General features: G+C 36.2%; 1 protein-coding gene across 2 annotated transcripts; it reads right to left on the reverse strand.

The window, feature by feature from the left end:
- Positions 1–3741: 3741 nt before the first annotated feature.
- LOC124780346 (TAR DNA-binding protein 43-like) lies at positions 3742–7041 on the reverse strand. Of its 2 annotated transcripts, none has more exons than XM_047253774.1 (2): positions 6896–7041; positions 3742–5882 (listed from the first exon to the last, which is right to left on the reverse strand). In XM_047253774.1, exon 2 carries the CDS (start codon positions 5870–5872, stop codon positions 4559–4561), a length of 1314 nt encoding a protein of 437 aa, XP_047109730.1. In that variant the 5' UTR covers positions 5873–5882; positions 6896–7041; the 3' UTR covers positions 3742–4558. The 2 variants fall into 2 exon arrangements, with proteins under 2 accessions (XP_047109730.1, XP_047109731.1); XM_047253775.1 differs by lacking the exon at positions 6896–7041 and adding an exon at positions 6527–6676.
- Positions 7042–15073: the final 8032 nt, after the last annotated feature.

Below are 15073 nucleotides of genomic sequence, written 5' to 3' on the forward strand. Positions count from 1 at the left end.
ACAGCCAATGGTACCTCAAGCCCTCAGTCTCACAATACTGATGGCGGGTAATTTTCCAACATTAATTGCAGATGTACATATGTCATCAATCCTTCACGTATAATGTTCAGAATCAGATTCAATGTATACTAACTATATTAGGAATGAGACATATGTAAGTTGCTTAAGCTGTGGGTGTACTGGCCAATGTGGAACAAGCATATCTTGAAAACATAAAGCTCAATTCCTAATTATTTTAAGCAAGCAGCTCTTGTGTTTAACCCTTCCTGTATAAAACTGAGGAGAAATTTTATCTGATAATTAAAATGGTTAGAGGGAATGGAACTAGAAGACCAAAAACTGAATTTACAAGTGTTTTCTAGCCGACATTTAATGTACATGCAGCTTGTGTTTAATCCTCCAACCGCAGGGGACGTGAAAATCTTGTTCAATGTAATGTACACAGAGAAAATTGCTCACAACTTTTCTGATAGTGGCATGTCTTGAAGCAATGTTCCATACACAAGCTTGCAAAGCTGGTTACGAAATTCCTGGTGTGAGAAGATATATGTGTAACTGTGTGGATGAGACTTGAGAATGTGTAATACAAGACTCCTGATATTCCAGAGCAACAGAAAACACCAGACGAGAAAATAATGGCTTAAATCATACAAACACCCAGATATTTTACTCAGCATGCCTAACAGCATTGTGCAGAAGAGCTTTAGGCGTACTTGCTACGACCATGGCTGGAGGATTAAATTTTCTAGAATGAATGTAGTCTTCCATGATAATTGTTAAATGAGCAGAAATGTTTCACGTTACATGCAAAGCTACACTGGTTACATTTCTCCCTTTACACTATGGTGTACATAAAAATTTGAGCAATTTTTAGTTTTTCCTTACTTTATGCCTGTTACTTTGAGGCTGCCATACTATATTAACCTATACTGACAAAATTACATTGCTGCAAATAATCATGACAGAAACCTAACAAGCAGTAGCATACAGTTTGCAAAAAGCAGTCAACACGTATGGGACAGACACCGAGCAGGGAAACATTGTATACTGTATGGAAAAGATATAAAACTTTCATTACTTTTAGGGATGTCAATTCACTGACACAATAAGTAAAGTAATCACTTTACTTTCACTTAGTCGTTAGTATTGCTGAATAAGCATATATGAAAATTTATATGTGGTAGTTTTCATTCTCACAATGTCATCTCTGTTAGATTATATTGGAAGAGAAACTTTAGTTGTTCTGCTGTTAAGGCATGTGCTCACTAGCAAGTAAACTTCCAGAAGTTGTTTCTGTCAGTTGTTTGGTGTAGGAACACTCCCAACAAGTTGACTTTCACAAGTTTCAACTTGAAGAAGTAGCTTCCACAAGTTAGTGGAAACAATTTCTTGTGTCTTGCTGCAAATATTTCCCGAACCTGCCAGTTGGGAAGTTCTTCTCAGGTTTGCAGAAGTTGTGTGTTTAACACCAGTAATAAAATGTCAAGTGTTGAAAAGGAGAATAGCACAGAGGCAGATCAACAAAACTATGTGTACCTTTGACAGACCTAAACATATGCAACCGACCACCACAGCCAGAAGGGGAATTTGAATGGCAGTACATAAGTCTTCATATTTTAGCATTAATGTAAATGTGTTATGTAAAATAACAAATTGCTTGCAAAAATCTGTGACTAATAAAAATGCAATCTGTTGGTAGTATAGCTCTGTTGGTAGTATAGCTGGCACATTTTTGTATGCCATTTTTGACTGTCTGATTGTACTATAGACAAGCCACGTTGGAGATTAGATTTTAATGCAGTCAATAATGTTTCTCAATAACAAACATGTACAGCTTTTTATTCATTTAATCACCCAAATATTTCGCTTTTCCTCAATTTTGTTTTTCGTAAAGATTCTTCTTCAATAATAACAGTAATAATACTGCAACAATGGCGGAGGCTGCTCTATTTCTTAAGCATGACTCTGTAAACTTCCTTGTACGTATGTCATGATGCAATTCTAGTGGAAACACTTCTGGAAGTACTTGCAGCAAGTACCTGAAATTAACTTGCAGAAGTAAAATTGTGCAGGTTTTTGCTCTAACGTAAACACTCCAGCAAAAGCTTTCAGAAATTACTTGTCTAGTGGGCACACACATTTAGGCACTGCATGAAAATAAAATAGATTTGTAAATATCAATTCTAGAGATGTTTCAAGAGGAACTTCTTACTGGTGGATGTAATTGCAAATTCTTTTCCGAAGTAATATTTGCTCTCTGCAACTTCATCTAACTGTGAAAGTATGCTAAACATTTCAACAAAGAAGCACTTACTTACAGTCATGCTGCATTACACAGGCAGATACACACGGTACGTCATTAAATGCAACGTTGAGTTACACTGATGCAGCTTTCAGTCTAATTTTGTCTACTGAACTTCAGCAGTTGTACTAGAGGTAACTGCATGTTCGTTATGCATGTGACAAACTGAAGGGATAGGTGAACACTGTCCCACCAGGGAAAATGAATTTCTGCATAAAATTGCTACTCAGAAAACAGATTTACAACAGAGGAACAATACATTAGAATCAACAGGCCACATCACTTGTAACAAATGTAACAAACATAATATGGACACTAATTTCTGATTTAGATGAATGCTGATGCACTAACCAAATTTCGCTAACATTTCTTCTCTAAACATTGAACACAAATTACATTACTGACTATTCATTATTTAACAATCAGTTCAAGTAACTGCTGCAAGCTTTAATTTGGTAAGTACATACAAGTGATACATCCATGTAAGTTCTCTGCCAAATGCAAAGAAACCTTGACAAACCCAACTTTACTTTAGAAATACACCATGTAATAGTGCAGTAGTTATGCACCCTGCAAGGTGAGTTAACACACTCCCATGATGGTGGTGATGACGTGACATAAATGCAATGAACTTTTGGAATTTACAGCAACAACAGTGTGTGCCATATCAGAACAGTTCACCCCCTATTAAAGAAATCAAGCCACCAAACTGTAAACCCATGAGTGTTTTCCCGATTGAACAACCTTGGAGGCATGGACTTGACAGAACACTATGAAAAGTCACAAAAATGTTGACAGTCGGACACTTCCGCAAGTCCTAAAATTTTATGTTAACTGGTTAAAACAAAAATCAAGCCAGAATAGTCACTGTGAGTATTTCCAGACAAAACAATTGGAACAAGACATGAAATAATTATTTCATGCAGTACACAGGAAATAAAAAAATTCCACATTACCAATGCCACACAATATGTCCACACACACACACACACACACACACACACACACACACACACACACACACACACACACACAGAGAGAGAGAGAGAGAGAGAGAGAGAGAGAGAGAGAGAGAGAGAGAGAGACTCTGACTTCAAGAATATTTTTAAATACAGTAGAAGGTACGTAAATGAAAAGACTTTAGTCGTAAATTAGACATCCACCACTTAAGAATTCTTCATACACCTGTGAAGTGAAATCTCTGGAGAAATGGCTAGGAACTTTCTCACTGCCTACAAACCAGTTTACCTAAAAGGCTAATCTTTACTAACCACCACTATTTATGCAAATGATCAAATTGTAATATAAGTATGAGGTGTTAAATCGCTTGTTCCACCCTGTAACTAGCCCCCACTGCTCATGTGAAAAAAATACAGCAAAAAGTCAGACTTCGAACTTTATTCAGAAATTATTAAATAAAATATAATTCAAACCCACTATTTATGTTTTAAAGCATTTATTTCAATCATTATTACACATTCATAATTTCAAACACTCAGCACACAAACATTTTTCAGTTAACATTCGCTAAATCAAGCTTCACAAACACGACAATCCAAATCCAATACACTCACTTCACACTGGTAGTGTGATAACTTAATGACTACAATCTCAGCCACAATCTCTTGACCTTAAATACATTCTGCATGACATTAAGAACTGGAGACATTCATGGATTCTGCCTACCATTTGTAACTATATACAAAAAAGCATTTGTCAAGTAGTTTTCACACGGACACTTCTTCAGTTACAACCAAAAAACCATTTCCAATCACAGTACATACATACAACAAGTTTCTTTGGAGTAATATTTTAAATTCAAAACACACACTTTTCGTGAATCTGTGAACATTCATGTGAAATACAAATGAATTATGTTTTTTTTTCATTATATAATTAAACATTACAAAAGGAAATGCTCAATACCGTGTGCTTTAAAGTTTAGTAGCAAGGAAAAACCCTTTCATCAAAATTACACACTTTCAGCATGAGGTGATAAACTAAAGTCATTAAGCTGAGACTTGTTACAAAAATAATAAAAATTAAAACCACACACACACACACACACAATTCTGTACATATGCTTTATGAACATAAAATGATCTTCCACATCATTTAACAAACTCAGCACACGGTCCATTTCTTGCAAAATATGACTTTTTTCAGCATTCAACAGCTATATCTCACTCTATGAGGAGCATACCATCCATCAAATATGACTAAATAGGATGGACTACTGGAAAAATAATTGCCCCATCAGTTATATTTCAGCATTGAATCATGTTTGTTTTTCTGTGACCACATTCCCTGCTGGCCATTGGTGCTGCCACCAGCTGGTCCTTGGCTGTTCATCCACCCACCACCATAATTAGTGGGTTGCTGATTTGTTCCGGTTGAAGCAGTGTCACTAGGATTCCCTTGCTGAGCAGCCTGTCCACCTTGCTGACCTGACCCCATCAGTCCCCAACCAGCCTGATTTAGAGCAGCTGCCACGAGCATGGGGTTTACCGCTGTCAACAATACATTTTGCATGTCTGAAGTGTTACCTTGTGCTCCCATATTTGCACCACTACCACCTCCCTGCCCAGACATACCCATACCCATCTGACCCATATTTACATTTGGGGTCAATGTCGTGTTGTTTGACCGAGGTGATGCAGAGCCCATTCTCATGTCTTCCCAATCTCTACCTCTGGCACCACCAACCATTGCCATTCCACCTTGCCTATTGGGACCACCTTGATACCCGCCTGCATTGCGGGCGTAATTATCGGCGTTTTTTGGCAATGCCATGCCTGTACGAACTGATACACCCTTAATAAGATGGTCCTCTCCACACAAACTGTTAGCCACCTCTGGATCTAAAAAAGTCACAAATGCAAATGCCCTGAATGGTTTTGGAATGAAAACATCAGTTACTTCACCAAAGTCAGAAAAGTAATCCTTTAGATCTTGAGCTGTCATATCTTGAGTTACTCTGCCAACAAATACTTTAGATGGCATTTGCTGAATGTGTCCATCTTTGGAATTAGGTATTTTAACATCACACCAACGTTCTCCAATTAAATGTCTTTGCGAGATGACTCGCATCTGTGATTCTATGTCCTTAAACCTAATGAAACCAAATCCTTTTGACTGTCCTGTTTTGGGATCGACCTTAACTTGTGACATAAGCAATTCACCAAACGCCTCAAAATATTCACGTAACTGCTGATCATTAATTTTCCACGGTAAACCAAGAACAATTAGATCAGTGCACTTCAGCTTGCTTTCCATTCTTTTGGTCTTAGACATTGAATTAATGGTATTATCATCTGATTTCCTTTTGTTCTCTTTGGGGAATACACAACAATATAAATTACCTTTCCAACCATCCTCTGGTGGATGCAATTTTCCATCAGCGAGACGAATGCCTCTCATACCCTGCGATTCCTTACAACGATACTTCAGACCACATGCTCCTGGAAACTGTGCTACCAATGTTGATAGTAGCAGTGTGCCATCTTCCTCAGTAGGAAGCTCCACAGGCTCCTCACATTCTTCTTCCGCAACCTGCACGTACTCTGTCATGTTTTTGTTCCTAAAAGAAATGGAGAAAGGTTGTCTCAATTAAATTACCAACAAAGGTTTAGAATGATCAAAGTTAGCTACACGAAAATGGAATCTCTCAGAAGGTACTACTTAATTATAAAGAAATTCATTACTCATCAGATACTATGCAACAAACTACAATTTAAATGTCCTAAGACACACTGATACTAAATCATACTACTGAACTGCAAAACATAGGCACAGTACGTCATTAATCAAACATTTCAAACTAACATTTAATACTGAAGAGGTCTCAATACATTAAACAACCCCCTAGAAAAATTAATTCCTTTGCCCAAAAAATTAGGCCTGGTGCTTCACTAAGCCAAGCATATAGCAATTCTGCAAGGTGCTTAACTCCTATTCCATCATAAAATAATAGTTGAGACGAGAAAATCATGCGACACAGTAAACACGACCGATCCGGCAGAAAGTTCACAGAATGTTTCCAGATAATTTGAGAAATAAAATACCGAGTTCTGAACAATGCTCAGTACGCAAACAAGCAGCGACGGACGTCGTGCCCACAACACAATTAAAATTTTATTGTAACTTCGTATTGACTGCGGGTGGAATGCAAAGGAATCAACTACGAACGCTTGGACAATTTCGTGTATTAGCAAACAGGCTCACCTTACACGACAGAACACGTAAATAACACGGTGCACTCGATGATTATTAACAACGATTAGTTACGGCACGATTAGTAACATCTGTTCGCAACAGTCCAGGACCCAGACAAATACTTTACACGTATTACGACGCAGTACCAGCAAGCAAGAAAATGGATGCTGTACTGCGCGTGCGCAGAGCTGCGGCTTGAATATCAATAACAACTTCTCCTTCACCAGTAACCTATCTTACGGCAAAGTTTTACCTCGCAAAGCGCGTTGTTACGGCATTTGTAATAATGGCGGCTGCATAAACATCTATTTTTCACGAAAGTGCGCCAATAAAAATATCTCTAATCGTAACTTAAGTTTTCGTCCGAAGAAAGCTTACCGTATACTACAACTGTTTACTAAATACGAACCACTGCACTAATATTTTCCACTCAACACAAACTATTAGTTACACAAGTACCGACACATAAACCATTTACCACCACATTCACATCACACACAACGCCATACAAAGATCAATCTCAAAAGACATCAACGACCAAAGATGATACTCAATTTACTTTATAGCAGAGATCACTGGTATAGAACCAAGGCATTTCGAATGTTTTTTTTTATTTTATTCGCTTCTAGCATACAAACTTTTTATACATCACATTTTAGTTCTTTTGATACACAAACATATAGCAAGATAACATTTGTCTTTCTTCATTCATGTACGTCTTCAGATAGAGACATTTGTACCTACACTGCAAAGACACAAGTGACAGCTAACCATTTAACTGTTTATTCATTTCTGCAGTTAATTCAGTGATCAAAATTATTTCAAATTTTTATGTCTTCGTTCACTATAAATCTGGATATGGCGTGGAAGATCCTCCTTGTTCAGTCTCCGATAACTGGGCTCGTGCAAAGCGGCTGGCAGTGACGCAAGTTTAAAAACTGCTTTAAAAAGTTGACTCTGGCTTTCTCATAACGTGTACACCGAAATAAAATGTGGTTTATATCACCTATTGTTTGTTCTTCACACTAATAGTAGGTTGTCTCAGATACACCGATTCTGTGTGAGTGGGTGGGGAAGAGATCCATGACTTAGACACATTCTCACAATGCATATTATAATTTTCCTTGAATGTTTGTACGTCGCAAACCATGGTTGTGTTGATATGAATTTTTGTACGTTTGCATAGCTTTTACCTCTTGTTTGTTGACTTTCATTTCATTCTTCCCGCTATGAGAGAAGCACTTGTTCTCTTACTGTTAGGATTTTTCTGTGCATGCGAGTTTAATGTCTATAGGTCGTCACTGTTAATCGTTTCTCTTACTTGTTGATCGGATAAATCATTGTATAGAATGCCAGAATGTGACTTCATCCATACAAATTCTATTATCCGACCTGTTTTCTTACCTTGGTGATAATCATTTAATTGTTGAGACTCCATTTAATAGATCTATTGACCCAGTCCTTGTACTTATTGATTCAGCAGTTAGAATATTCTAATTTAGTTGTTTAAAACCATTTTAGCAACAAATCATGGAAAGTCCCTTGACAACAAGAAGCTTAGGATACCTTCCTCGGTATGAAACGATTGCATATTAAATTACTTGAAAGGAAATTCAGCAATTAATAACTTTTTATTTTTTGTCGTTATGCATTCCAGGTTTTGGCAGAGCTTCACATGTCATAACTCAGATATGTACATAATTATCTAGCCTGCAACTCTCTGTTTCCGAACTGTGTATCTATCATACATGCTTTTATAATCCAAGTTATATTGTTCCCATACAGCATTCATCATATGACCAACTGTTGGGTCAATTCCAGTGTTCAATTCCACCTGTCAGCTTTGACCAAGAACTCCTACGTAAATGGCTGAATCGTCTGCCATGTTTTCCCCAACTCTGAGGATTTGGTAATGTTCACATTTTGGGGGTTTAACCTACTCACACAAAGTTTACATTATTTCTTATAAAATATTTGATATTGCTTGTATAGAGCGTACCAAACAGTAATTCATGTATACAGAGATATTTAGAATGCCTTTTTCTTATGGAAGAAAAACTGAAGTGTAATACTGCATGGCTATAGAAATGTAGGCTCATGTCAATGTGAGGCCCTTAGAAATGTACCATGCATGATCTCAAACCTAGAAGTATGTACATTCCCCAAAACAAATGTTGTTTGCTATTTTTTGTTTATTTTTTGTTCATAAGATTAAATTAGTTCTTGCCCAGCAGGGAAGTCTGAAGAACCATCCCTCCAAACACCAAATATAAATTTTTTGTATCTGGAATTCATGCTGTTATTAAATGTCTTTATCACTAACACAAAAATAAGACAGAAAATTTGTTACTATTTGAGTTGTGGTCAAAACTGCATTCTTTGAAGGTTACATTACCTTTGCAGGTTTGTTATCAATGACTAATTACTATAAAAAAATCGTAATTATCACTCAGCCTACCATACCTGTACAACAATATGGCGCCAAGTATTATTCAGTTTGTGTATGTATGTTTATGATAACGATGTATAAATACACCACAATAAATAATCCTCATCACCTTGCCAATTGCTAAAATACCTCAGGAATCAAAAAATTCTGGGACAAACTGCTTCAGCAGTCGTTGTACAATAGATTTCATGTTTATAGCTACTTTTATTAACATACACTTACAACTGAGCGCCAGGTCCTGGTTCCCTGTTATCCCTGTCAATTTATTGCCGATCTTTGTCTTCGTTTCAGACTATTTTGAAATCTAAACATACGAAAACCATTTTTGTCATGGTTAGTGCAGCTCACAGCTGAGTGGGTACCCAAGTTTATGACTAATTCTTCAATATATTTGATTAGAAATCTCAGCTTGCATCGTAAACCACTATGAATATGCTATACTTTAAGGAAAATGTGACAGACGATTCAGCTCAGATTATAGGAGTTTTACTTTATCCAGTGACGTTCGTGTGATGACATGAGTTTATGATGCGTAAGATTTAAGTGGCCTATTATTAAATTTTATCTGTGATTGACCTAGTAACTGAGGTAGACTATGTTGTTTATTACAAATGCGTTGCGATCTCCAAGGGTGTGTTACACAGGATCCTGAGCAGACAGCTTAAATTGCTGCAAGTCAGTCAAATCAAATCCTTTTATTTGCCTGAAGATAACACTGGTGTTATGTAAGACATCATCTGGTGCAAACTGTTTCTTTACAGAATATAATGTTGTGACAGAATATAGTGTTACATATTTGATTTACATAAATGTTACTGTACACTTGCGTATTACAGGGATTATATTGTACAGCATCTAGTTCGGGTTATAAATAAATTATTATATCATTTACACTACTACAAATGAATTCCTCAACATTCTAGAAGGTCATTCTTTTTAACCATGATTCCATCACATTTTAAATTTGATGTGTGGTAGGTCCCCCAACACTTTGTGGTACCTTACTCAGGAACACCACGCTAATGTGCAGAAAATTATTTTTAGTCTTGGATGGTCTAGTCCAGGAGACATTTATCAGGTTTTTGTTCCTGGTTTCAGAAGTATGGACATTAACCCTAGTTTTGTACATATGTGCATTCTCTTTGGCACAGACAAGAACCTGAGTATGTTCGAGTTGGGAACAATAAGTATTCTGCATTCAGTGAAATATTTTTTTGCAAGAAACTATGTTTCGTAGACCAAAAATGGATCTTATTACTTTCTCCTGCCAGAAGAAAACATTCTTAACTACAACAATTTCCCCAGAATATTAGCCCATAGTTCAAGGGTGTATGGCAAAATACGTAATAGGCCATCTGTAGTAGGTCTTGATTCATGCAGGTCTTCTATTTTATTATTATGTACACTGCTCTCGATAATTCATTGCAATCTTTTTCTGTCTGGTTATTCCAAAATAACTTTTTGTCTAGATGGATTTCATTGTCATTCCCTTGAGATTGTGCACATCAGTATCAAGGTTACTGAGGGAGAACAGTATCTGCTCTGTTTTATTATCATTTTGCTTGCATATGTTACCCTTAAACCACTGAATTGCCTCTTTCATCAAAGGTCATTCATTTATGAGATGCTATGAAACTGGTGTGACTTGCAAAAGTGACTGCTTTCCACAACAAAAGACTTGGCAAGTCATTTGCATATTCCAGCACAGAACCTTATGAAACTCCATTTTCACATTCAGAAAATCAGGTTTTTTTTGCTTGGATTTGTGATCACCATTTGTTTTCTTTTAGCTAAATGTGATCTCATAAGTGCTAGTTCATTGCCTTTTGTTCTGTAATGTTCTATTTCTTAAAATATTTTGTGAAACAGCGTCAAAGACCTTGCTAAGATCTATTAGACCGGCATGATCTTTTGTCTGTTTTCAAAGCCAAGTAAGGCACAGAACGCGTCTTCATCTGCCTTAATTGTAGACACTCGATATTGAAACCTGTATTGCACACCATTTACGAGGTTTTTACTGTCAAAAAAGTATTCAGTTGTTTTTTTGCTGTGGTGTCAATAATTTTCAATACTGTTTTGCAATAAAACAATATGCCAATAATTTTCAGTTGAGTTTCGGTCTCCTTTTTAATGCACAGGCAAGATGGTGGTCAGCTTCAAGCTGTCAAGAAATCAACATGTTTTTGAACATCGGTTACATAAGGAAACTCAGGGCCTGATTGTTTGCATTTACTACATTTTTAAGGAACAATTAGACAAACAATAGACATCCTATGTTCTAGAGTTGCTCAGCTTGGAGATTACTTCCATTAATTCCTTAGGGTAAACAGTTTTCCATTGAAGACGTTCTGAACCAGTGTTAGTTCGAACTTGCCATGAAAGAAGTGATCCGTTTATATTTCCATGGTTCTTGTCTTGACTTCACTGTCATAAACAAATTTCCATCATTTATGAAAGAATAGTTCCTGCTTTAATTACAGTCCAAGCTGCTTTGCATTTGTTGCTGGACTTAAGAACATAATCATCATTGGCCTCTTTCTTAGTAACAATTAGTTCTTTTCTGTATATCTTTTTTAGTTTGTCAGAAACAGTTTTTAGTGAACGTCTAACAGGATTTTTCATAATAGACTCTCAGTAGTTTTCTTATCCTTTCTTCTGCTTCTTGATGTGTAACCAACTCGAACTTGTTTTGAGTGGTTACCAGTCATTAAAGATATTGACAATAGTATGCAGGAAGCACTCAAATGCTACAGTAAATGAGTTACTTTGCATCACACTAGAATTCCAATCTCTGATTATAATTCTCTGTGTCATATTTATTATGTTTGTATTACTTAGCTGCCTTACTGCCCTGGGTTCTTTTGTTTCCTCATGAAGTTTACCAAGTCTAGCTAGTTTTATAAATATGCCCTCATAGTCAGGCAGCATGGGTTTCACAAAATCCGAGACAACATTCCTTCTGCAGACATTTGGGATAAAATTATCTAGGCTTTGTGTCTTGTGGATTTACCATTTAGACAGAAGAAATTGTGTGATCTCATAGTATCTAACAGAAGGTTAAGTTTAGAACTATGAATACTAACTTCTATAATAATATCACAAAGGATAAGAATTTTATATGCAAGTATAACAGTAACAGTTTCTCTACATGGTTAACTGTAACTTTTGAGTCTGTATTGAGAGTCCAGTATACGGAAACTACAATAACCAGGCATTCAGGGAATGGAATACTGGCTGCATCAAACTCTTCTTCTTGAATTATATGCTTAAGATCTATTACACTGACATTACGTTTTATGTACACTTTGACAAGTATACCTATACTTCCTTTCCTTGTACTGGACCTAACACAAGCAGATGCTGTTTGTAGCCATCACATATGTACAACTGGCTTTTATCTTTTGTGAGCAAGTGCTCATTGAGACACAGAAAACCACAATGTAATTCTTTTAGAAGCAGCTTTAATTCAGATTTGTTTCGTATTGACTGCATATTTATGTGGAAGAAAGAGAGACATTCAATATTTATCTCTGGAAAACCTATTTCAGATTTTGCATTATGCAATAGCTGTTCAGGATGTTCCAATTCACAATTATCTTAACTAGCTGTTAGCTATTTTATTTCACATATCAAGGCAGAGTTGTATTTTGAAATTAGCTACATGCCTACATACAAACTGTATAGGGCATTTTGGGCACTTCACATGTTTCCCTTATCTGACCATGTAAGTGCTGTTGTGCCTATTTGCTTATGATTTAGGGCTTAGCAAGTTTATAAGACCATCGGTAAATTTCTGTTTATCCAGTCTCTTTCATAACAGCTAATATCTTATACACAGATATTACTGGATTTCCTACAAACAATGAACAAATCTGAATTAGCTTTTCCAATCTCCATGATTGCACACAACCAGTCAAGGAGGATGTACATTTTTGGTAAGTTCACGACTTTTACTTTTGAGTTTCTTAACCATTACAGTTTTACACTCATCGTTTTTGCAGTGTTCCCTGTTACATTTATTTATATGTTCTACAACATTTTTGAGTTAGGCCCTGCCTTTTACAGTGGCACTAACCTTTAAGTCCATATTGTTCCACAGAATGTTTGAGATTCCTTTACCATGGCTGTCACAGAATATTTGTAGTGTCTGATCTTGTTGAAATATTAAGGAACTTTTGTATTACCTTTGTCACTGATATATGCATGGTTTTTGTCTTTAGTGCTTGTACATTCACATTGTGTATTTCGACTGGGAGAAGTGCAGCAATTTGCAATCGTAATATTTTCGAGAAGAATGCTGAAGATTAGGTGGGTAGATCACATAACTAATGAGGAGATATCGAATAGAATTGGGGAGAAGAGGAATTTGTGGCACAACTTGAGTAGAAGAAGGGATCGGTTGGTAGGACATGTTCTGAGACATCAAGGGATCACCAATTTAGTATTGGAGGGCAGCGTTGAGGGAAAAAATCGTAGAGGGAGACCAAGAGATGAATACACTAAGCAGATTCAGAAGGATGTAGGTTGCAGTAGGTACTGGGAGATGAAGAAGCTTGCACAGGATAGTGTAGCATGGAGAGCTGCATCAAACCAGTTTCTGGACCGAAGACCACAACAACAACAATATTTTCGACAGCTGTTGGCAAAATATTTTCAATACTAGACTCTTTTAATGTTTTTCTTCTGTAATAATCATACTTATAATGTTAGATGTCGTAAATATTTGTTCCTAATATGGTACGATTTCTGAGGGCGAAATTGGGCAGGAACCTAAGAGCATAGCTTACTTTCCTGTAATCATTTTTATGAACTTGGTTCTCACAAATATTTGTTTGTCTTTTTTCCAAATGTGGCACTATTCTCAAGAGTGAGGTTAGAAAGGAATCTAAGAGGATGGCTTAAATTGCTGCAAGTGAAACGATAAGCAATCATATTCATAATCTCAAATTTCAGGAAAAATATTTGGCATGATTTCCATGGGTTAAGCTAGGTGGGAACCTTTGAGCACAACATACACTGCTACAAGTGAAACGATCTGCAGTCACATTTATAATCGTCGTTATTACAAATATCTGGCTATTACTTCCGAATATGTCATGTTTCTCGAGGGTGAGGTTAGGCTGGAACATAACAGAAGGACTATATAGGAAAGTGCTAGCTATTCAACCCATAGGTCGTTATTTTTCGGGATTTTTCATTAAGTATGTGCTGATTTTTCTTTTAGGATTTGCTTTTTTTGGTCAAGTCTCTTACTTGAGCTATACAGGTCCCACATTTGTTAGTTTTCCTGTTTTTGCTGTAGCATAAACAACAAGACGAAAAGTTGAAATTCTAAACTTAGCAACAATTCATGGTCAATAAAAATCACCAAAAATAATAGAATGTGGAATCTTCAGTTAGAAATAACCTTTATAGATTAATAATAAATAGTGACACTAAAATGTAATGCTTGAAAGAAAACATTTCCCCTAGACCTTTGCAAAAACCTAGTTATCGATTCCAGTATTTGTTATTTATCACAGCAGCACAGAAAGCAACAACAAAAACACAAACCTTAAAACAAACCATTGCACACACCCACTACAAAGCCACTGAAAATAATGAACCTTGGAATCAATAACTACAACTGACATGCACACGTTTTCCTAAAAGAAAACACTTCATAGACCTATTGTAGAAACCTACATAGGTCAACTCTAGTTACCGATTCCAAGGTTTGGTATGTATCACAATAGCACAGAAAGCAATGCCAGAAATAGAAATCCTACAGCAAAGAATCCTGTACACCTATTGTAAAAACGCAGAAAATAATAAACATTGGAATTCATCACCAGATTTGATCCATATAGCTTAATCCTGTATACAGATTCCAAGATCTGTTATTTTTTGTGAATTTTCGTTTCTTGTGTAATGTTTTCTTTTAGAATATCTCTATTGCTTTCTCCTTACTTCCTGTTTACATCCTTTTTATGTTTCCTATATGTTATTATTCACTTAATTTTGTTGAGGTTATGTTATATTTTGGTTTGTCCCCCCTCCCCTCAAAAATCTACCGTTTTCCACAGTAGTCCCACTAGATTCAATATTTATTATTAAGAATTACTATC

This window comes from Schistocerca piceifrons, chromosome 1 (assembly GCF_021461385.2).
Source record: "Schistocerca piceifrons isolate TAMUIC-IGC-003096 chromosome 1, iqSchPice1.1, whole genome shotgun sequence".
Lineage (NCBI taxonomy): Eukaryota > Metazoa > Arthropoda > Insecta > Orthoptera > Acrididae > Schistocerca > Schistocerca piceifrons.

Coding starts and splice junctions, on each gene's coding strand:
- LOC124780346 (XM_047253774.1), bottom strand. CDS start 5,872: ATGACAGAGTACGTGCAGGTTGCGGAAGAAGAATGTGAGGAGCCTGTG.